General features: G+C 37.6%; 1 protein-coding gene across 9 annotated transcripts in view; it reads left to right on the top strand.

Annotated features, from left to right (window-relative positions):
• ATRNL1 (attractin like 1) overlaps window positions 1-23,483 on the top strand; it is an 810,133-nt gene that overhangs the window by 123,053 nt on the left and 663,597 nt on the right. For 8 of the 9 annotated variants that reach the window (XR_015155896.1, XR_015155897.1, XM_086379578.1 and 5 more), the window contains one exon: window positions 12,165-12,319. The exons of the other annotated variant lie outside the window; for it this stretch is intronic. Coding sequence is in view for 6 of the 8 variants with exons in the window: in XM_086379578.1 (XP_086235704.1) it covers window positions 12,165-12,319 (155 nt within the window). In the remaining 2 variants the exon portion in view is untranslated. The remainder of the gene's footprint in view (window positions 1-12,164; window positions 12,320-23,483) is intronic. 9 annotated transcript variants of the gene reach the window in all.

Consider the following 23,483-nt stretch of genomic DNA (forward strand, 5'->3'; position numbering starts at 1 on the left):
AAGTCTCTTCATGGCTTAATAGCCTATTTTATCACTGAATAATATTCTGTTGTATGGATATGGTACAGTTGTTTATCCATTCACCCACTGAAGGACATCTTGGTTATTTCCAAGTTTTGACAATTATTAATAAAGCTGCTATAAACTTTTTTTGCATCAATATAAATTTTCAACCAATGATCACAGTTGTTGGATTGTGTGGTAAGTGTGTTTAGTTTTTTATGATTATGTTTAGTGCTATAAGAGTGATTATACAATTTTTCATTCCTACCAGCAATAAATGTTGCTCTGCATCCTTGCTAGTTTTTGGTGTTAATGTTTTGAATTTTAGCCATTCTAATAAGTAGTGGTGAGTCATTATTTTAATTTGTAATTACCTAATGCCCTATGATGATGCTGTGAAAGTGCTGCACTCAATATGCCAGCAAATTTGGAAGACTCAGCAGTGGCCACAGGACTGGAAAAGGTCAGTTTTCATTCCAATCCCAAAGAAAGGCAACGCCAAAGAATGCTCAAACTACCGCACAATTGCAGTCATCTCACACGATAGTAAAGTAATGCTCAAAATTCTCCAAGCCAGGCTTCAGCAATATGTGAACTGTGAACTTCCAGCTGTTCAAGCTGGTTTTAGGAAAGGCAGAGGAACCAGAGATCAAATTGCCAACATCTGCTGGATCATCAAAAAAGCAAAAGAGTTCCAGAAAAACATCTATTTCTGCTATATTGACTATGCCAAAGCCTTTGACTGTGTGGATCACAATAAACTGTGGAAAATTCTGAAAGAGATGGGAATACCAGACCACCTGACCTGCCTCTTGAGAAACCTGTATGCAGGTCAGGAAACAACAGTTAGAACTGGACATGGAACAACAGACTGGTTCCAAATAGGAAAAGGAGTATGTCGAGGCTGTGTATTGTCACCATGCTTATTTAACTTATATGCAGAGTACATCATGAGAAACGCTGGGCTGGAAGAAACACAAGCTGGAATCAAGATTGCTGGGAGAAATATCAATAACCTCAGATATGCAGATGACACCACCCTTATGGCAGAAAGTGAAGAAGAACTAAAGAGCCTCTTGATGAAAGTGAAAGTGGAGAGTGAAAAAGTTGGCTTAAAGCTCAACATTCAGAAAACTAAGATCATGGCTCTGGTCCCATCACTTTAGGGCAAATAGATGGGGAAACAGTGGCTGACTTTATTTGGGGGGACTCCAAAATCACTGCGATGGTGATTGCAGCCATGAAATTCAAAGACGCTTACTCCTTGGAAGGAAAGTTATGACCAACCTAGAAAGCATATTCAAAAGCAGAGATATTACTTTGCCAGCAAAGGTCCGTCTAGTCAAGGCTATGGTTTTCCCAGTGGTCATGTATGGATGTGAGAGTTGGACTGTGAAAAAAGCTGAGCACCGAAGAATTGATGCTTTTGAACTGTGGTGTTGGAGAAGACTCTTGAGAGTCCCTTGGACTGCAAGGAGATCTAAGCAGTCCATCCTAAAGGAGACCAGTCCTTGGTGTTCATTGGAAGGACGATGCTGGGTTGAAGCTCCAATACTTTGGCCACCTCATGTGAAGAGTTGACTTATTGGAAAAGACCTGATTTTGTCAGGGATTGGGGGCAGGACGAGAAGGGGACGACAGAGGATGAGATGGCTGGATGGCATCACAGACTCGATGCACATGAGTTTGAGTAAACTCTGGGAGTTGGTGATGGACAGGGAGGCCTGGAGTGCTGCGATTCATGGGGACGCAAAGAGTCGGACACGACTGCGTGACTGTACTGAACTGAACTGAATGCCCTATGATGTTGAAGATTTATTCATATACTTATTTTGCCACCTTTATGTCTTCTTTGAAAGGCTGTATTTTCAGATATTATGCCAATTTTTAATTGCGTTATATTCTAATTGTCGAGTTTTAAGAGTTCTTTGTATGTTTTGGATTCAAGTACTTTATCAGATATTTGTTGGGAATAATTTCTCCAAGTTTGGCTTACTGTTTCATTCTCTAAATAATGTCTTTCAGAGAACTCAAGTTTTTAATTGTAATGAAGTTGAACTTAGCATTTTTCTTTTATAAATTGTCGTTTTGTTGCTGTATCTAAAGAGTCATGAATCTCATGGCCACCCTGGGGTTGTCCTGTGTTATCTTCACGGAGTTTTGTAGTTTTGTATTTTACATTTAGTCTTATGATTCATCCTGTGTTAATTTTTGTAAAAGGTATTAGATCTGTCAATTTTCTTTTCTTTTTTTTGCATTTGGATGTCCTGTTGTTTCAGCACCATTTTTTGAAATGACTGTCTCTCTCTGTTGAGTTGTTTTTGTTAGAAGCCAGTTGACTATATGTGGGTCTATTTCTGGGCTCACTGTTCTGTTCCATTGATCTGTGTGTCTCTTCTTCCCCTAGTACCATGCTGTTTTGGTTGTTGTATCTCTATGGTAAGTTTTGAAGTCAAGTGATGTCAGTTTTCTGAGTTTGTTCTTCTCCCACAATATTGTGTTGACTGTTCCTCCTAGAATTTTGACTGGGATTGCAGTGAATATATAGACTAGACTGGGAGCAGCGATGTCTTGATAATAGTAAATCTTCCTGTCCATATATATGGACTATCCCTTTATTTACTTCTTTGATTTCTTTGATCAGAGTTTTGTAATTTTCCTAATGTAGATCTTATCCACATTTTATTAGATTTATACCTGTTTCAATTCGTGTGGGTGCTATGTAAATAGTGTTGTGTCTTTATTTCAAGTATCTATTGTTTATTGTTGGTATGTAAGAAAGCGATTGACTTTCATATATTAACCTTGTATCCTGAAACTATAATCACTTATTAGTTCCAGGAGTTTTAAAATTGTTATTGTTGTTGATTGTTCGGTTTTTTGTACATAGATGATCGTGTTATGTGTGAAAAGACAGTTTTACTTATTCCTTCCCATTTTGTATATCTTTTATCCCCCCCCTCCTCTTTTTTGGCTTATTGCAGTAATTAGAGCTTCCAGTAAAATGTTGAATAGGAGTGGTACAGAATATATCTTGTCTTTTTCTTAGAAGGAAAGCATATGTTTTCTTGCCATTAAGCATAAATTTTGGATAATTTTTTTTTATCAAGGTGAGGAAATGCCCCTCTATTCCTAGAGTTGTTATTCTTAGAGTTGTTAGAGTACTTTATATGTTCTAAATATAAATTCTTTATCAGATACATGACCTATAAATATTTTCTTCCATGCTGTGTGTTAGTTTTCATGTTATTTTTAGTGTCCTTTGAAGCTCAAGATTTTTTAATTTTTAAGACTCTCTTATCTGTTATACATTTTGTCACACCTGTGGTGTCATATTAAGCATCCTTTGCCTAATGCAAGGCAAGGAATGTTTGTTTCTACAGTTTCTTCTACAAGTTTTATCCCTTGTAGCTCTTAAATTTAGGCATTTTATTCACTTTTAGTTAATTTTTGTATATATTGTAAGGGAAGGGTTCAGTTTCTTTCTTTTGGATATCCAGTGGCCCTAACACCATTTATTGAAAAGAGTATTCTTTCCTTTCTTTGAATTGGCTATTTTGGGCCCTTGAATTTCCACATGAATCATAGGATTGTTTTTATTGTTCAGTTGCTAAGTGCGATCTCAGGACTGAAGGCTCCTCTACCCTTCACTATCTCCCGGAGTTTGCTCAAATTAGTGTCCATCAAGTCGGTGATGCCATCCAACCATCTCATCCTCTGTCACCCTCTTCTCCTCCTGCCCTCAATCTTTCGTAGCATCAGGGTCTTTTCCAATGAATCTGCTCTTTGTATCATGTGGCCAAAGTATTGGAGCTTCAGCTTCAGCAGTCTTTCCAGTGAATATTCAGGATTGCTTTCCTTTAGGATAGACTGGTGTGATTGCCTTGCAGTCCAAGAGTCTCTCAAGAGTCTTTTCCAGCATCACAATTCAAAAGAAAAAATTCTTTGGTGCATAGCCTTCTTTATGGTCCAGCTTTCACATCTGTATGTGGCTACTGGAAAAACTGTAGCTTTGATTGTACGGACCTTTGTCGGCAAAGCTATGGTTCTGCTTCTAACTATGCTGTATTTGTCATAGCTTTACTTACAAAGAGTTTGTCAGTTAAAAAACATCCAATTGGGATTTTATAGAGTAAGTTGAATCTGTAGATCAGTTTGGAGAGTATGACCATCTTAACAATATTTTGTTTTCCAATCTAGGTAAAAAGATATCTTTTCATTTTTTAGGCTGTCTTTAATTTCTCTCCTCAATATTTTCTTGTCTTCCTGGTATAAATTTTATGTGTTTCATTAAATTTATTTCTAAGTGCTTTATTGTTTTCGATCCTGTTGAAAATTGTTTTATTATTTTTATCTTAATATTTTTCATTTCTTGTAATAGAAGGACAGTTTATTTTTTTTGCACATTGTTCTTTTAGCCTCCAAACTTGCTGAACTGATTTATTAGCTATAGCAGTTTTTTGTAGGTTTATTTGAATTTCTATGTAAGATCATGTCATTTACCAGTAGAGTTTTACTTCTTCCTTTCCCATCTAGAAGCATTTTATTTTCTTGCCCATTTTCCTTTCTATAATCTCAGATACAAAGTTGAATAGAAGTGACAAGAGTAAAAATCCTCTGCTTATTCCTGATCTTAGAGGGAGAACATTTTGTCTTTGACCTTTAAGTATGACGTTGCTGCTGCTGCTAAGTTGCTTCAGTCGTGTCCGACTCTGTGCAACCCCATAGACGGCCTCCTATCAGGCTCCCCTGTCCCTGGGATTCTCCAGGCAAGAACACTGGAGTGGGTTGCCATTTCCTTCTCTAGTGCATGAAAGTGAAAAGGGAAAGTGAAGTTGCTCAGTCGTGTCCGACTCTTCGCAACGGCATGGACTGCAGCCCACCAGGCTCCTCCGTCCATGGGATTTTCCAGGCAAGAGTACTGGAGTGGGGTGCCATTGCCTTCTCCGAAGTATGATGTTAGCTGTGTGTTTTGTTTGTTAGTTTTGTAGATATCCTTTGTATTAGGCTGCTGTAACAAATTACCACAGACTCTGTAGCTTAAAACAATGAAAAGATATTCTGTTACAGGTCTGGAGGCCAGGAATGCAAAATCAAAGTATAACCATGGCCATGCCTCTTCCAGAAGTGCAGGGAAAAGGCCTTTCTTTGCCTCTTCTAGCTTGGCCTGTTAGTGTTCCCGGAGTTGTGCTTGAACCACTCCAGTTGCTGCCATAGTTACATTCTGGTTTTTGTTCTTGTTCAGTTGCCCAGTTGTGTCCGACTTTGTGACTCCGTGGACTGCAGCTTGCCAAGCCTCCCTGTCCCTCACCATCTCCCAAAGTTTGCCCAAGTTCATGTCTATTGCATGGGTGATGCCATCCACCCATCTCATCCTTTGATGCCCCCTTCTCCTGCCCTCAATCTTTCCCAACTTCAGGGACTTTTCCAATGAGTCTACTGTTTGCTTCACATGACCAAAATACTGGAGTTTCAGCTTCAGCATCAGTCTTTCCAGTGAGTATTCAGGGTTGATTTCCCTTGAGACTGACTGGTTTGATCTCCTTGCTGTCCAAGGGACTTTCAAGAGTCTTCTCCAGCACCACAGTTTGAAGGTATCAATTCTTTGGCATTCTGCCTTCTTTATGGTCCAGCTCTCACAGCCATACATGACCACTGGGAATACCATAGCCTTGACTATAGGGACCTTTGTTGACAGAGTAATGTTTCTGCTTTTCACCACACTGTTTAGGTTTGTCATAATAGCTTCCTGCCAAGAAGCAATTGTCTTCTGATTTCATGGCTGCAGTCAACATTTGTAGTGATCTTAGATTCCAAGAAGAGGAAATCTGTCACTACTTCTACCTTTTCCGCCTCTGTTTGCCATGAAGTAATGGGACCAGATGCCATGATCTTTGTTTTTTAAATATTTAGTATTAGGCCGGTTACCTTACCTCCTCCTCTTTGCTGTGTGTCTCTTAAATGGACCCTTGTCATTGGCTTAAGTCCACTGGATAAACTCTGATTATTTCCTCATCTTTAAATCCTTAATTTAATTGTATCTGAAAAAAATACTTTTTCCGAATAGGGTAACATTCCCAGGTTCTGGAGATTAGGACATGGATGCATCTCTTGGGGTGGGCACCATTCAGCCTTACCAGGTTGAGGAATTTACCTTCTGTCTCTCTCTTGTTGGGTGTTCTTTTTTTTTTATCAGGAAAGGGTGTTGGAATTTTTCAAGGCTTTTGCTGTATCTATTGGATATATATATATACACACACACAGAAGTGGGATTGCTTGATCATATGCAGCTCTTGGTAGTTCAGTTTTTATTTTTATTTTTTTCAGGAATGTCCATACTATTTTCCAAATTGACTAAACCAGTTTCCATTCCCATCAGTAGTACTTCTATATCTTTTCTTCACATCCTTGCTAACACTTAGCTTTTCAAACTTGTTAATTATTTTAAATTAAAATATAATCGACATATAACATTATATTAATCTTAGGTGTACAGCTTAGTGAATTGATACATGTTTGTGTTGTAAAATGATTACAACAGTAAGTTTAGTTAACTTATACATATAGTTATGAATTATTTTTTCTTGTGATGAGAACTTTTAAATTCTTAGCAACTTTCACATATAATGCAGTATTGTTAGCTATAATCACCATGCTGAATATTATATTATCAGGGCTTATTTGTCATATAACTTTTGACCACCTTTACTCATTTCACCCACCTTTTACCACCTGCCTTTTGTGTCCACCAATCTAGCCTCCATATCTATAAGTTCATTAAAAGATTTTTTTAGATTCTACATATGAGTGAGATCATTATGTATTTGCCTTTCTCTGACTTATTTCCCTTAGTGTCCCTCAAGGTCCATCTGTGTTATTGCAAATGGCAAGATTTCCTTTTTTGTGGCTGAATAATATTTCTCTAGCTTTTTCTAGTCAACAGTTGATGGGCACTCAGGTGGTTTCCACGCCTTAGTTATTATAAGTAATGCTGCAATGAATATGGGGATGCAGATATCTTTTTGAAATAGTTATTTCACTTGGATAAATAGAGTGGAATTGCTGGATAATTTGGTAGTTCTATTTTTTGAGAAACCTCCATACTGTTTTCCACAGTGATTGAACCAATTTATAGTCCCATCAACAGTTTTTAAGTGTTCCCTTTTCCCACATCCTCACCAGCACTTGTTATTTCCTGTTTTTTTAATAATACATTCCAACAAGTATGTGTGTGTGGGCGGTGGTATCTCATTGTGGTTTTCATTTGCATTTCCTTGTTGAGTGATTTTCATGTATCTGCTGACTCTTTGTCTTCTTTGGAAAAGTGTCTCTGCAGATCCTCTGCTCATTTTTAATTAAATTGTTCTCTTTGTTTTTCTATTGAGTTATGTGAGTTTTTATACGTTTTAGAGATTGTGTTTTCTCCACTCCGCAAAGCCAGGCCTGCTCCGGAGAACCTGTTATTTATTTTGCCCAGGGCATTGCCTGAAGTGTGCAAGTGCCTAAAGTGTGCAAGGTTATGCACATTTTGCCACTCAACAGAGTGGAGCCAGTTATACACGTGTGCTCGTGCATGACGTGTAGAAACTCAAGTGTACTATCTGCGGGGTGTGTTTGGGGTACTGGCTACATGGGGGAGGGATTTATGCGTATGCTAGCTTGGGTGAATCTACTCATCCTATGAAGTTTATGGGTGGGCTTCTTGGTGAAGTTCCTGAGGTAGTTAGTAGAAACCTTTGCCCTTCTTGGGTTTTGTACGCTGGTTGCTGAGAGCCCTGTTTTCTCTCCCCTGCTGATCCCATTATTGTTTTGGATGGCCTGAAAAAGAAGTGGGCTTCTTGGGCATTGCCCTGCTTGGGTGGACGCTAGTCACCCACTAGGCTCTCTCTTTGCTCATGGGTGAAACAGCAGCTTGGAGAAGTTTCTCTTGGCAGTGAGCTGTTGCCTTGGGGCAGGTGAAGTGAGAAAGTTAAACTGTTACTAATCGCTTCAGTCCTGTTCTTGGAATTTTTGCTCTAAGTAGTGCTAGGACTTCTCTGTTGGACTGCTGGGCTCTTACAAATGTACTCCTGTCTCCAAGTAGTTGAAAAATCACTGCTTCTGTGGGAGCACCAAGGTGCTGTTGACTGAAAAAATAACGCACAACCTAAGGGTTCAGAATTCTGTTTTATTTGGTGGACAAATCTAAGGACTTAGGCCCAAGACACAGCATCTCAGATAACTCTGAGAGACTGCTCCAGAAAGGCAAGAGAGAAGCCAGGTTAATAGGAGTTTTTGCAGCAAAGTCCATGTAGTCAGAACATCAGAAGATTACTGTTACTTAAGGAAAACCAGACATCTCAAATTAAGGAACTTAGCACTTTTTCTACATATGAAAAGATACAAAATCTAGGCTCATAGGAATCATTGCTTTGAGATGCACCTGAGCTATCTGGGGCCAGATGCTTCTCATCCTGAATCTGCTCAGGGTGCTCTGTCCAGGGTGGCCTCACTGGCAGGCATTCTGGTTCCATTCTGAGTTTCCTCAGGGCTCACCATCGAGGTTGCAGTGTGATTGCTCGATGGCTGCAGCATCCTTTTTTTTTTTTTTTTTACTGATATGACAGGCAATATTTTTTATTCACAGCAGGAAAATCTTATTACAGCACCTTGATAATGTGTCTCCTCTGTGTCTTCTTATTCTGGCTTATTAAAAAATTCAACATTTTCATATGCCATCCCATTGCCTTTTGGCCCTTATTGTTTCTGATGAGAAGTCAGTTATTTATCTTATTGGGGTTCTCTTGTATGCAAAGAACCTTCTTGCTGTTGCCCAAGATTTTATCTTTGGCTTTCAGTATTACTATTTTATGTCTGAATGTGGCTCTTTCTGTACTTTTTTCTTACTTGCAGTTTGTTGAGCTTCTTCGATATGTATGCTAATGTTTTTCATCAAATTTAGGAAGTTGTCAGTCATTATTTCTCAAACAATTTTTTACCTTTTCCCCCTCTATCTTAGAATTCCCAGTAAATGCATGTTCTTGCTGTTAATGGTGGTGTACATTTCTCATAGACTGTTCATTTTCCTCTCTGTTTTTAGAACTACAGAATCTCTACTGATTTATCTACTAGTTCACTGATTTTTTTCTTTTACCTGCTGAAATATGCTATTGAGCCTCTCTGCTAAATTTTAAAATTTCAATTTTATACTTTAAATGCATGTTCTTGCTGTTAATGGTGGTGTACATTTCTCATAGACTGTTCATTTTCCTCTCTGTTTTTAGAACTACAGAATCTCTACTGATTTATCTACTAGTTCACTGATTTTTTTCTTTTACCTGCTGAAATATGCTATTGAGCCTCTCTGCTAAATTTTAAAATTTCAATTTTATACTTTAAAACTCCACATTTTTCTTTTCCTGGTCATTTTTCTTTGTTGATACTTTATATTTAATAAGATATTGTTATACTTCTTTAAATTTTGTTTTCTTTCAGTGTTTTTAATAGCTGCTTTAGAGGCTTTTTCTGTTTCATCTGGCATCTGGGTTCTCTCAAAGGGGGTTCTGTTGCTTGCTTTTATTCCTGTCCATGGCGTAGGTCACCCTTTCCTATTTCATTGCACGCATAATTTTCCCTGAAAGCCAGGCATTTTAGGCAGTACATTGCAGCAACTCTGGATCCTGACTCTTCCTCCCTCCCTGAGGCTGCTGTAATTTCATTTGTTTAGGGACTTGGCTGAATTCTTTTAGTGAAGTCTCTCTTTCTCCACATGCGTCCTCTGATGTTCCTCTTCAGATGGGACAGGCTGGGGAGGCACATAGTCACCCTGGGATGATTGGGATTTTAGCAGAGTTCTTCAGCTTTTTCCTCTGAGCTCTTTGTTAAGCTGTCTCCTCTGTTTGTATCACCTCACCCGCTGTGAGGTGAAGTCTCTCAGTTGTGTCCAACTCTTTGCGACCCCATGGACTATAGCCTACCAGGCTCCTTTGTCCATGGGATTTTTCTGGCAATAGTACTGGAGTGGATTGCCATTTCCTCACACCCTAGCCTCCACTAATTGCCAACTGATAGTTCTGTTATTTTCAGCAAAGCTTTGTGGGCATGAATTGCTCCATGGTCTGAATTGCATTTTATACCTTTTACAGGGGTAGTCTGTGAGGCTAGTCGTTGATGTTCTGACCCTAGTAAGGCTCTTATTAGCTGTCTTTCCCCCTGATTCTCTCCGATGAACTTCTGGTAGGTCTATTTTTAACTTATTATTCTCACATAGATCCTTGAGAAACAACCTCCATTGTTTCTGAGAGTGCCTTTAAGGCTTGAAGTTTGCTGCCCTGTACCCAGTGAAGTCAGGTTCCCTTGGGAGAGCTTTGGGCCTTTCCTTTTCGTAGGCTGCCTCTCCCTGTTGGGGATAACCTCTCTGTGATTGCTTTGGAAATATAGGTGGGGGTTTCTGGCTTGTTCTTTCAGTGACACCACTGTGTTATGTACACTGGATATTGATGGTAGCCTTTGCTCTTCTCAGCCTTCCTCTTTTATCTTGGAACTGTTGCCCTGTAAACTAGGGGTGAAGATTTTTGGGCCCTCGTGTTCTTAACCTGTATGTGAGGCCTGGTGTATAGCTTCCACCCTGTGAGTGGGAGCAAGGTAGAGAATGAGCACTCACACCTCTCGTGCTTTCTCCTTGGATAGAGTTTCTGCCACCAAGAATTAGGGGGCATGAGAAATACTGGCAATCTGTTGCTCCTGGTTGTATATTATTGGCCTGAACTAGGAACTGAGGGATAAAGGAGTATTCCGTTCTCAACCTTACCAGCCTGGGGTTGAGCAGGCTTGCTGAACAGGCTGTGTATGTGTCGGGAGGTGGTGGTAACGGGAAGAATGAGAGTTGGTAATGAGTCAGACATCATGAACTGTTGCTGTTCTTACTGAAATTTAGTTGATGTTCCTGAGTAATTCTTTCTTTATTTGTTGTTGCTCTTGGCAAAGGTTTTGAGATCCAAAAAATACACTTTTTAAAAAAATAATTTTTACCAATTATAGTTCTTTCCCTGGGGAGATTGTTTATGGACTTCCTTATGTTGCCATTCTGGAGGTCATTTCCATATTCTTTAAGCATTTGTTGCTGTTCAGTCGCTCAGTCGTGTCCAGCTCTTTGCGACCCCATGGACTGCAGCACACCAGGCTTCCCTGTCCTGCACCATTTCCTGGAGTTTGCTCAAACTCATGTCCATTGAGTGGTATTAAATCTATGGTTTCTAAGATACTATACTTGCCTTACTAACTGTACCATACATGTTAACTGTGTTTATATTCTGATTCTTTGTTTGTACTGGGGATTTATTTATAAAGTATTGACTCATATTGTCCTGAACCTTTAATATATATTAGTTCATTCAGGTAAAATATACTTGTGAACATATACTTGTAGTTTTTATCTCAAAATTGCACTGTAATTAATTAAAAGAACATTTACATTAATTTTATTGTTTCTCAAAAATGCATTGAGATTTTCAATTATACACAATATAGATATACCTCAGAAATAATCTTGAGCAAATGAACATGAATACCAACTATGTCATTCCATTTTGTAAAGTACAAAGACAGCCATCTAAATGTTTGCTATTAGAATCAGAATAGTGGTAATTTTTTATTTTTTGGTCTTAGTACTCATTGCTTAGTTGTATTCATTTTGTGGAAATTCATTGGGTTTTAGACTTATGTGCACTTTTATGTATATATTTAATGAGTTAAAAAATATTTTATTGGATCCATATGAGTCATATAGTTTTAACTGCATACTGTTTAGAGTAAATTTATTACATTTAACTATTTATTTACTTTGGTATTTAAAACTGATGATAAGTCAGTCCTCTAGTTTAAAGAAAATTTGTTTCCTACTTTTATAAATAAAAACAAGATGCAAGATATAAATTATTATGAAATCATTAATGATTATGTTTAATATTGTGTTTCCTCAAAGCATTTTAAGGTACTCTGAATCTCAAAGTATTTTTTAAAAACATTGAAGTTTAGAGGCCATTTGTTAAAAATAATAAAGCGTGTTATTTTTACAATTCCAAGGAAAATTCTGTATTCAAACTAGATCCTTTCTGTACTTGATATAAGATCAGGGAGGTCTTTTTATCTTTTGTAATACATTTTTAAATTTTATCCTGTAGGACTATTTTGAAAGAAAGTGGGTTTGCCAGATACCTTCATTCAGCTGTTCTTATCAATGGAGCTATGCTTATTTTTGGAGGAAATACCCATAATGACACTTCCTTGAGTAACGGTGCAAAATGTTTTTCTGCCGATTTCCTGGCATATGACATAGGTATGTATCTGTTAGGACTGTACAAAGTAGGAAATACCAGAAGTTTTTCATGTAGAAATTCTCAAATACATTACTAGACAGCATGTGTATATGTCATTTTAGAGAGAGAGATTCAGCGACAGATTTTGAAAGGAATTCTCTCCAATTTCAGCATAAACAGTAGTATAGGCAAAGGGAGCAAATGAACTGAGGTGAATGAGTGGTGAAGGCAGGGGATTGAGGAATCTGGGTTTGAATGTCCTATTCGAAGGCTTTTGTGTTTTGTGTTCCTACATGAGCACTTTGTTAGTCTGCTTTGTTTGACTATTACTGTGTTAGTTTTGATAATGGATAGATACGAAGCACTATCAAATTTACATTGCAGAGAGTAGGAATACAAGCATTTTAGATTTAGTGGGGATGAGCACAGAAAAATTTAAATTAAACTCACAAGATATACTTTCATGGTATAGAAAGCTGATAGAATTAGAGAAAGAAATACAAAGATAGAAAAGCTAATGAAATAATATTTTGGGACAAAATGGAAACCCAGAACATATCTAAGCATGGAAGTAACTAAATAAGTTTTTACCAGGGAATCTAGAAATATAATACGTCTATGATTTTAATTGATTTTAATTATCTTATCTATAGTCCTATCAATTTCTGAATGTTAAACAATGTATTTATTGAAATACTAAATTTAGCTACCTATTAGACCACTGTAATGAAAGAATTTCTTCTCTCTGTATGTTATAGATAAAACCTAGCTGATTTAAATCTTTAGCAGCACTTAAGAGCACTTTTTATTGATTGTGTGAGGTAATATACCAATTTTAAGCTATTAAGGAACACTTTGATAAATAAAAATAAAAAAGACCAAAGAATAACACATTTAATGGATATAAGAAGTATACTTCCACTCTTAAACATCATAATGGTACATAATCTACTTTAGAAAATTATTTCAAGTGTCAGCATATAAAGACAATTATGAACTATTAATAAGCACTTTGACTTCTAAACTATTGTAAGCATGTTTGGAAAGAAATTCCTAGTAATAAAGTTAGGCATAGTTTTAAAACTCTATGAGTATTTGCATGTGAGTCATCATTGAAAAGAATTCACTGTCTTTTAGAGCCTAAATAGTTAAATATTTGCCTTTTTGAAATAATAATTTGAAGTCATGATTCATGATGAAATGGGATTGTAATGGCTTTTATAAGGCTTAAAAATCAGTGCCCCAGATCCAGAAAATCAGTTAAATGAAATACAGAATCTAGGCTGGTTTATTATGATGAGACAGTAAGCTTATTTCTCAGGGGGTGGATGAACATTTTATGTGTTTTTCTTCTAGGAATTAAAATCCTAGGAAAAGTGTAGAATTTTGTTGTTATTGTTAAAAATCCATGAAGTGAGATGTTGAACTTTTGAAAAGATTCTTCAAGCAGCTTCTACTCAATTTCTATATTTCAGTGAGCAAATTAATGTTGAGCTATTTTGTAGCTGACATATTGGGAATTTATTTTTATTTCTTCCATATTGTTCAAGATGACCATATTTTAGGTTTTATACATTTAAAATATACCAAAGTGAAAAACATTAGAAATATAAGTTTTTCAGAGAAAGAAAGGGCTCAGATTATTATTATTCTAATAGCTACTCTTTATTAAGTCAGTTCCAAGAGCTAGGTACTATTGTTGCTGTTTAGTTGCTAAGTCATGTCTGACTCTTTTGTGACCCCTTCCAGGCTCCTCTGTTCATGGGATTTCCCAGGCAAAAGAATACTGGAGTGGGTTGCTATTTCTTCCTCCAGGGGATCTTCCTGACCCAGGGATTGAACCTATGTCTCTTGTATTGCAGGAGGATTCTTTACTGCTGAGCCACCAGGGAAGCCCTATAATAAGAGCTTTATTTACAGTGTCTGTAACCTCTCTAATAACCTTGTAAATAAGATGTTAGTAAACTCAATTTTAGATTATTAAGCACAAGACTAAAAGGAATTAGTCCAAAGCCCTGCTGGTAGTAAATCCAGTTTTGTTAAAAACTCCTAAATTGATAGTCTTTCCACTTGACTACACTGTGGTGTTTAGTTGACTCCATTGTATGTTCTTAATTTTGTCAATAAAGTACAAGACACTTAAGTTTTAGTAAGGTTTAGTAATTTTTAGTAATGTTTCTTAATGCTATGGAAAAAGTAAAAGTTGCTCAGTCATGTCCAACTCTTTGCAACCCTATGGACTATGAAGTCCATGGAGTTCTCCAGGGCAGAATACTGGAGTGGGTAGTCTTTCCCTTCTTCAGGGGATCTTCCCAACACAAGGATCAAACCCAGGTCTCCTGCACTGCGGGCGGATTCTTTACCAGCTGAGCCACAAGGGAAGTCCAAGATTACTGGAGTGGGTAGCCTTTTCCTTCTCCAGGGGATCTTCCTGACCCAGGAATAGAACTGGGGTCTCCTGTATTGCAGACAGATTCTTTACCAACTGAGCTATCAGGGAAGCCCAATGCTATGGAAAGATAGAAGCAAATAATTAGTTTCATTTTTCAAGCAAATTGTTAAAATTGGAGGAAGAATAGCATGTTTTAACAGTATTGTTTTTTAACATAGGTTTTTGTTTGTCCTGTGCTAATAAGTAACAATAAAAACAAAAACAGCCTTACAATCAATACAGGATAAAAGCATTTTGTTTTACCTTATTGGATTATTTCTCTGCAGTTCCCAATAAAGTCTTCCTTCCCTGCCCAATCTGTATTTATTCTCCTGGGTTTGTATCATCAAATATTGAAATATTTTCTTGGGAAAAGTGCTTTTCACATTTCAGAAAATGTCTTCCAAAATAATTGTTTTCCTTATGAAGTATAATTTTGTGGAAATAAAATACAACCATTGCATAATGAACCAACTATGAAATAGATCCTTTTGGGGGAAAAAGTCATGTTGCTAGTTTTTCTCTTTTGTACAGTACACTCGGAGTTTATGGCATATTTAATTGGAATGCACCTTAAGATTTAGTTGATTGCCTTGTGTTCTGTGATGTTTAGACAATAAAAATATGTATGGTAATACTAATTTTTCATTGCTCTAAAATGTACTATTTCAATCGTACTGCCATAGTAAATTTTATATAGCCGGTGTCATTAATCTTTGAGGACATAACCTTGCCTTCCCAGTTCTCATTATACTATACATGATGGATGTAGAAGGCATATGATGGTGATTTTCAAGCATGACTTACCTTGGCATTCCCTTTGAAGGTTGAAGGGAGAAAAATCAGACCTCAGTAATCTGATTCTCTTAGATTAGGCACTGCGTATTCATATTTTTTAAAAAAATGACTCAGGCACAAGTGATCATAGAACCAGCCTGGTGACTAAGACTCAGTGGACTGTAACAGATAAAATGATACGTTACGAAATTTTCTAGCTTGTAAATCTAGCTTGATCACATTTTAAATGTGAAAACTTTATTAATATATTTTTGTCATTGTTAGTGGTATCCTTATTGCACCTGATTCAAGATTAAAATGAATCTGTATCTAGTAAAGATACAGCCTTGTAGTACCGTTGAGGCTAAAGGTGCAATGCAAGGACTTGTCTGACTGAGCTGATCTCAGGTTGTTAGTTACATTTATACTTTAAAAAAATAATTATTTTTGGCAGTGCTGTGTGGCTTGCAGGATCTTAGTTCCCAGACCAGGGAGCAAACCTCTGCCCGCTGCAGTGGAAGCACAGGGTCCTAACCACGGGGCTACCAGGGGATTACCGAGACATAGTTTTACTTTTCAGGGCTTCCCAGGTGGCTCAGCGATAGAGAATCTTCTTCTCAAGCAGGAGACATGAGTTTGATCCCTGAGTTGGGAAGATCCCCAGGAGAAGGGAATGGCGGCCCTTTCCGGTATTCTTGCCTGGGAAATCCATGGACAGAGGAGCCTGGTGGGATGCAGTCCGCAGTGTCACAAAGAGGCACTCACAACTTAGAGGCCAGATTACAGCAGCAGCAGCATTGATGCTTTTAACCTGTTCGTCTGTAGAAAGTAAATAGTGTCATAAAAGTTAGTTTTGTAGGGTCCATGGGATAAAATGAATCAAGCAGTTTGTAAATTTTTCACGTATTTTTTAGTAAACCACCAATCTTTTGAGGGATTTGACTGGAGATTTCAACATTTACAAATGAGAGATTTTCCTGAATTTAAACATACCTTAAAGTTGAATTGAATCTTGGGACATTATTTCAGAATTATTAAAAAAATCTATTATAGGATTTTCAGTAGGCCTATAATTATGATGGTTTTAATTACATAATAATTTAATTACCATAATTATGATGGTTTTAATTACAAATGGTGGTTATTATTTTTCAATTATTATTTTATTTAATATTTATTAATATTTTTCAATTATTATTTTTCAAGAAAACTTATCTAAGAGTTAGTAGATTGCATAGAATTGTGAAACAAGATGAAAGATAGCTCAGAGATACATTGATTAATTTTTGAGTAGGTTAGTTTAGAATAGAGTAGGGTGTCAGATTTACATCAGAAATACATTGTGTAAAGTGAATTACCTAAACTTCAAACCAAAACAATAATACAATTAATACAATTTAAAAAATAAATTCCCTGCATAGTACAGTTTTACTTATGACATTTAACTTATTCTGTTCAGTTTGGTTCAGTTGCTCAGTTGTGTACAACTCTTTGCACCTCCATAGACTGCAGCATGCCAGGCTTCCCTGTCCATCACCAACTCCTGGAGTTTACTCAAACTCATGTTCATTGAGTCGGTGATGCCATCCAACCATCTCATCCTCTGTCATCCCCAATCTCACCTTCAATCTTTCCCAGCATCAGGGTCTTTTCAAATGAGTCAGTTCTTCACATCAGGTGGCCAAAGTATTGAGGTTTCAGCTTTAGCATCAGTCCTTCCAGTGAATATTCAGGACTGATCTCCTTTAAGATGGACTGGTTTGATCTCCTTGCAGTCCAAGGGACTCTCAAGAGTCTTCTCCAACACCACAGTTCAAAAGCATCAATTCTTCGGTGCTTAGCTTTCTTTATAGTCCAACTCTCACGTCCATGCATGACTACTGTAAAAACCATAGCTTTGACTAGACGGACCTTTGTTGGCAAAGTAATGTCTCTGCTTTTTAATATACTGTCTAGGTTGGTCATAGCTTTTCTTCCAAGGAGTAAGCGTCTTTTAATTTCATGGCTGCAATCACTATCTGCAATTTTGGAGCCCAATAAAAATAAAGCCACTCTTTCCACTGTTTCCCCATCTATTTGCCATGGAATGATGGGATTGAATGCTGTGATCTTAGTTTTCTGAATGTTGAGTTTTTAGCTAACCTGTTCACTCTCCTCTTTATTTTCATCAAGAGGCTCTTTAGTTCTTCATTTTCTGCCATAAGGGTGGTGTCATCTGCATATCTGAGGTTATTGATATTTCTCCTGGTAATCTTGATTCCAGCTTGTGCTTTATCCAGCCTGGCATTTCTCATGATGTACTCTGCGTATAAGTAATAAGCAGGGTGACAATATACAGCCTTGATGTACTCCTTTCCTGATTTGGAACCAGTCTGTTGATCCATGTCCAGTTCTAACTGTTGCTTCTTGACCTGCTTAGAAATTTCTTAAGAGGCAGGTCAGGTGGTTTGGTATTCCCATCTCTTTAAGAATTTCCCATACTTATCGGTAGACAATAATTTAAAAACATAGTTTAAAAAACCCTGCAAAATACTTAATTCTATATTTGAAGAAGTAATCTTACTTTAATTGGTAATATATAAAAATCATTCTAAACACAGTGAAGTTGTAGTTATGTATACCCTTAAAATCACTTAACTAGTTTATGAAACGTAGCATAAATGTTTTTGTACAGCCCTGTAAATTGATACATATACACACACACACACACACATATACATACAATATAAGGAATCATGTGCCTTTCAACTTTTTGGAACTTTCCAGTAAAACTACAAAAATTCAAGTTTGCTCACTTTTCATGTTTTTAATTATTTTTATTTTTTGGAGGTTATTTTATTTGTTTCTCTCTTTATTAATCAGAATTTCTCTATGCACTTTGTTAAATCCTTAGGGCTCTTCCTTGACAAAAGCAGCACCCCTTGTCCAGGTGAACCCTTTGTCCTGAAAGACCCCGTTTGTTTCTTTGTCAGAAAAATTTTAAAACCGTCATGTAATTTTTTCAAAAATTGTCACCAACTGTTGACTGCTTTAAGCTTTCCTACATCCTTTGTCCAAGGTTCTCTTTTTCTTTCCATGATAAACTGTTGCATAGAAAAAATAAGTTTCTTCTTTTTAAAAAAGAGGCCAGTACGTAAGGGAATAAGTGACCTTTCACTTTGAGAAAAGGGAGAACTAATATTCCCTGAAGGCTTCCTGTAGTGTTTTGTACTTTGCATACATTTATAAAGTAATTCTCATGGCATCTCATAACACCTGTGTAAACTGTATTATTACATTCATTTATAAAGGCAGAAACTGTGATTTAGCCTGACTAAATCCAAATTCACATAGGTTGTGGGATGGTATATTCAGAATTTGAACCTAGGTCTAAGTTCAAAGTTCTTTTGATTCTACCACTGTACTATGTATTGGTACTTTCTTGATGTAACAGGAAAAAGTTTGAATGATCTTTAATTTGGGAAAAGGCATATAATATTTGTTAATGTGATGTGACACTCAAGAAAATTAGTTTTATTGATACATTTAATCGGTGACCTTTAAGTTAGAAAATCAAGAAGGAAAGAGTAATGAGCAGTATATCTCTTTCTTAACAGATCTATAAGCATTTTGAGACATTGTCTCGAATGCAAAATTTGGTGAATAAAGATTCTCATAAGGAAATGTACACTGAAAGAAAAGTATTTAAATGTGGAGGCAGGCAAGGAACACAGCCATGAACAGAAAATCAAACACCTAGAGTAAAATATTAGCAAATAGAATTCAGCAGTGTTTCAAAGTTATAATGAACTTTACCCAATAGGAATTATTCTAGAATTTCAAGTATGATTCATTATCAGGGAATCAGTAAATATAATCTGTTACCTCAAGACTATTTACTGAAGCCAACAGGAAACCACACTGACATGATAAAGTCATTTCGGTTTGAAATGTCAAATATTGATGTCCACTTTGCCTGATAGAGGATGAGAAATTAAATAAATATTTGTAGAATGAATGCCAGAGGATAAAAATCCTGAGAGTAACTGTGGAGTTGAAACTGTGGGTACATTAAGTGTGCACCTTTTAAAATATTATGATAAATTTTTACCTGGGGAAGTAGGGCCAGTGAAGCCTCAGCATGTCACAGTTAGGGGGAAAAAGATTTTTGGCAACATTCAGAAATGTGGTTTTTTGGTACGTAAATATCGAAGTGGCTAATACAAGTTTTTCTTTGTATTCATTTAGTTTTGAGTCTTATGCCTGTGACATGTGCTCTTGTTAGTGTATTTTGAGTGTGCAATTAAGACTGAATTATGAACTGGCATTTGAGATGGAGTATTAAGTGAATTTGTAAAATGTGTCCTTAGAGTATTAGAGATACATATTTTCATGGAAGAATGTGAGTAGAAAAATTCGCCAATGAATGTGCATTTTTTTTCACCTGTACTGTTTTATGCATAAGTCGTAAAATAAATCTGTCTGTAAATTTCAGCCTTTGGTTTTAATATAACTGTATGGTCCCTCATATGTGAATAGTCCTGGCAGCACAGTATTCTCACTGCTGAGATTTGTGTTTGAGAGAATAGTTACTCTAATTTCTTGATCGTGCTTTTTGAAAGTATGGTTTATAAATCAATATTTAGTACCTTGTAGCATAGATTTTTAAAAAGTCTGTATTCCAGAGAGTATATTTTACTTTGGTCTTTATTGCTGTGTGACTTTTCTGTTGGTATGGGATGGTATTTCTGTCAGATTTCATGATGTCAATAACTGTGTGGAATTTGCTTTAGTCTGTCTATCCTTGAACTGTTTATGAAGCAATAATGACCTGAGTGCTCTGGAAATATATTTTATTCTTGGCAAAAAATATGATTATGGATCTTGCAGTCAGACATTTGTAAACAAGTTATATTAATTTAATATTGAGCTTTAAGGCAATTGAAATTTCTAGATTTTACAGAGAATCCTGATCAAGAGTGTGAAAACTTAGCAACAAAATTTATCTAGCCCAACATCCTCTTTATTTGTTATTGAAAAGTTGGAAGGGATAAGTGGAAAGTGTATTTGCTGCAACCGTACCTATGTTTTTCTCTTCTCATTCTGTTGACAAATCCTGACAGGTGTGCAGATAACCAGCAAGCATGAAATGTCTCTAGAGCTGCAAGATTACTTACCTCAACTAGCTTTTTATAAGCTTGCAAGTTAAATTTTCTTCTAAACAATTTTGGGAGCAAAAACAATTTATTAACTATTTTAAGATACTCTAGAGGGAAATTTGCACTTATTATAGTGTATCCATCAGTACGGGTTAAGTTAGACTGAGGTAACAAATAATCCTGTCAGTTTGGATCCTCTGAAAAACAGACTCTGAGACAGAGTTTAGTGTTCAGGATACTAATTAGGTTCTTGGATTGAGCAGCTGTGAAAGAGAAGGGGAAGATGCAGGATTGGGCAGAAAGTACAAGTCCGTTCAGTTCAGTTCAGTTGCTCAGTCGTGTCTGACTCTTTGCGACCCCATGAATTGCAGCACGCCAGGCCTCCCTGTCCATCACCAACTCCCGGAGTTCACTCAAACTCACATCCATTGAGTCGGTGATGCCATCCAGCCATCTCATCCTCTGTCATCCCCTTCTCCTCCTGCCCCCAATCCCTCCCAGCATCAGGGTCTTTTCCAATGAGTCAACTTTTCGCATGAGGTGGCCAAAGTACTGGAGTTTCAGCTTTAGCATCATTCCTTCCAAGGAACACCCAGGACTGATCTCCTTTAAAATGGACTGGTTGGATCTCCTTGCAGGCCAAGGGACTCTCAAGAGTCTTCTCCAACAATACAGTTCAAAAGCATCAATTCTTTGGTGCTCAGGTTTCTTCACAGTCCAACTCATATCCATACATGACCACTGGAAAAACCATAGCCTTGACTAGACAGACCTTTGTTAGCAAAGTAATGTCTCTGCTTTTGAATATGCTGTCTAGGTTGGTCATAACTTTCCTTCCAAGGAGTAAGCTGGATTATCGAAAAAGCAAGAGAGTTCCAGATTTCTGCTTTATTGACTATGCCAAAGCCTTTGACTGTGTGGATCACAATAAACTGTGGAAAATTCTGAAAGAGATGGGAATACCAGGCCACCTGACCTGCCTCTTGAGAAACCTATATGCAGGTCAGGAAGCAGCAGTTAGAACTGGACATGGAACAACAGACTGGTTCCAAATAGGAAAAGGAGTACGTCAAGGCTGAATATTGTCAGCCTGCTTATTTAACTTCTATGCAGAGTACATCATGAGAAACGTTGGGCTGGAAGAAGCACAAGCTGGAATCAAGATTGCTGGGAGAAATAGCAATAACCTCAGATATGCAGATGACACCACCCTTATGGCAGAAAATGAAGAGGAACTCAAAAGCCTCTTGATGAAAGTGAAAGAGAAGAGTGAAAAAGTTGGATTAAAGCTCAGCATTCAGAAAACTAAGATCATGGCATCAGGTCCCATCACTTCATGGGAAATAGATGGGGAAACAGTGGAAACAGTGTCAGACTTTATTTTTTGGGGCTCCAAAATCACTGCAGATGGTGATTGCAGCCGTGAAATTAAAAGTACAAGTCAAGCAGACTTAATTAACAGCCACGGGCAACCCCAGGGCAACTCGGGTTGAAAGCCCATCAGAGGCATTCCTCATTAGGGTGAAACGGACCTAGATGGGGCAGTGTATGAGGGTCGCTCCCAGGAAAGTAGGACCTTGGGTACAGAAGCTATCCATAGCTAAGGCCATCTCTGCAGGAGCTGGCAGCTGAATGATGTCTACCAGTAACAAGTCCTTCCCTGAAGGGATATTCAGGCAGTGCATTTCCTTGGTCATCACAATTCATTCTTTGGACCATTCAGCCCACTTCTTCTAATCTTTTGTTAAACAGCTCCAGTCGGGGGAGCCTAGATTATCGCACTGGCTTATGTAAGGTCTCAGGGCTGTATCTATGGCCCTTGTCTATTACTCTTTCATGTCCCTTCCCCTCAGCTAGCACCTCTTCTGGGCACTGTTATCTTACTGGCAGCATAATCCAGCCCCTTGCCCTTAAGTATGTGATCTCCTGATCGCCATGTACCTTCTAGCCTGGGTTACTGTACCTGCCCATTTTTCATCACACTTGGCAAAGGGACACCAAGAGACTCCTAAATGTATCATCTGTGTAACAGATGTATCCCCTTCCCGCATTTGTAACAGCAGTCCCTCCCTTTGATGGTCAGCTCCTTTTTTGCCTGGTTGCTGGTCCCTTGACACAAGGAGCTTGAAGTACCCAAGTGGCAATTATAGCTTACAGTTAAATGGGACATTGCTACTTCTGCCAGAATATTTTTCCCCTTGCAGAACAGTATCTCTAATCTTGAAGTCCAAAATGAGGCCACAAGAAGTGGCTTTTACTCCTGGATTTTTGGACCTACTGTGTGTTCTTCCTGTTGGTTATGTAGCACCATTTAAAGGTCTTAAGTTGAGGTATATCATACATCCTGGTGGGCTTTCCTTGTGGCCCAGCTGGTAAAGAATCCGCCTGCAATGTGGGAGACCTGGGTTCGATCCCTGGGTTGGGAAGATATCCTGGAGAAGGGAGAGGCTACCCACTCCAGTATTCTGGCCTAGAGAATTCCATGGACTGTATAGTCCATGGGGTTGCAAAGAGTCAAATGTGACTGAGCGACTTTCACTTCAGCGACATCCTGGTGCTTTAGTTGTGCCTATGGAAATCTCTAGCAAGTTGTGTGGTTTGTGATCCAGTGGGTTTTAAGGTAATGGGCCTATTTCTGTACCTTCTTTTCTGTGAAGTTTGTCTCCTAATACATGGGATTGATTGATCAGACGCTGGTTCATTTCTATGATGATCATGCTGGTTAAGACCCTGTGGGCAGAACAAGCAAACATGTATCAAAATATGTGTTCTTGTCATAATGAATTATCAGCCCATCCAGAGTGGAAGGGGCCCAGCGTAGTCAACTTGCCCCAAGTG

Source organism: Bos grunniens, chromosome 26 (assembly GCF_055505025.1).
Source record: "Bos grunniens cultivar Pamir isolate PY7600 chromosome 26, Bosgru_T2T1.0, whole genome shotgun sequence".
Taxonomy (NCBI): domain Eukaryota; kingdom Metazoa; phylum Chordata; class Mammalia; order Artiodactyla; family Bovidae; genus Bos; species Bos grunniens.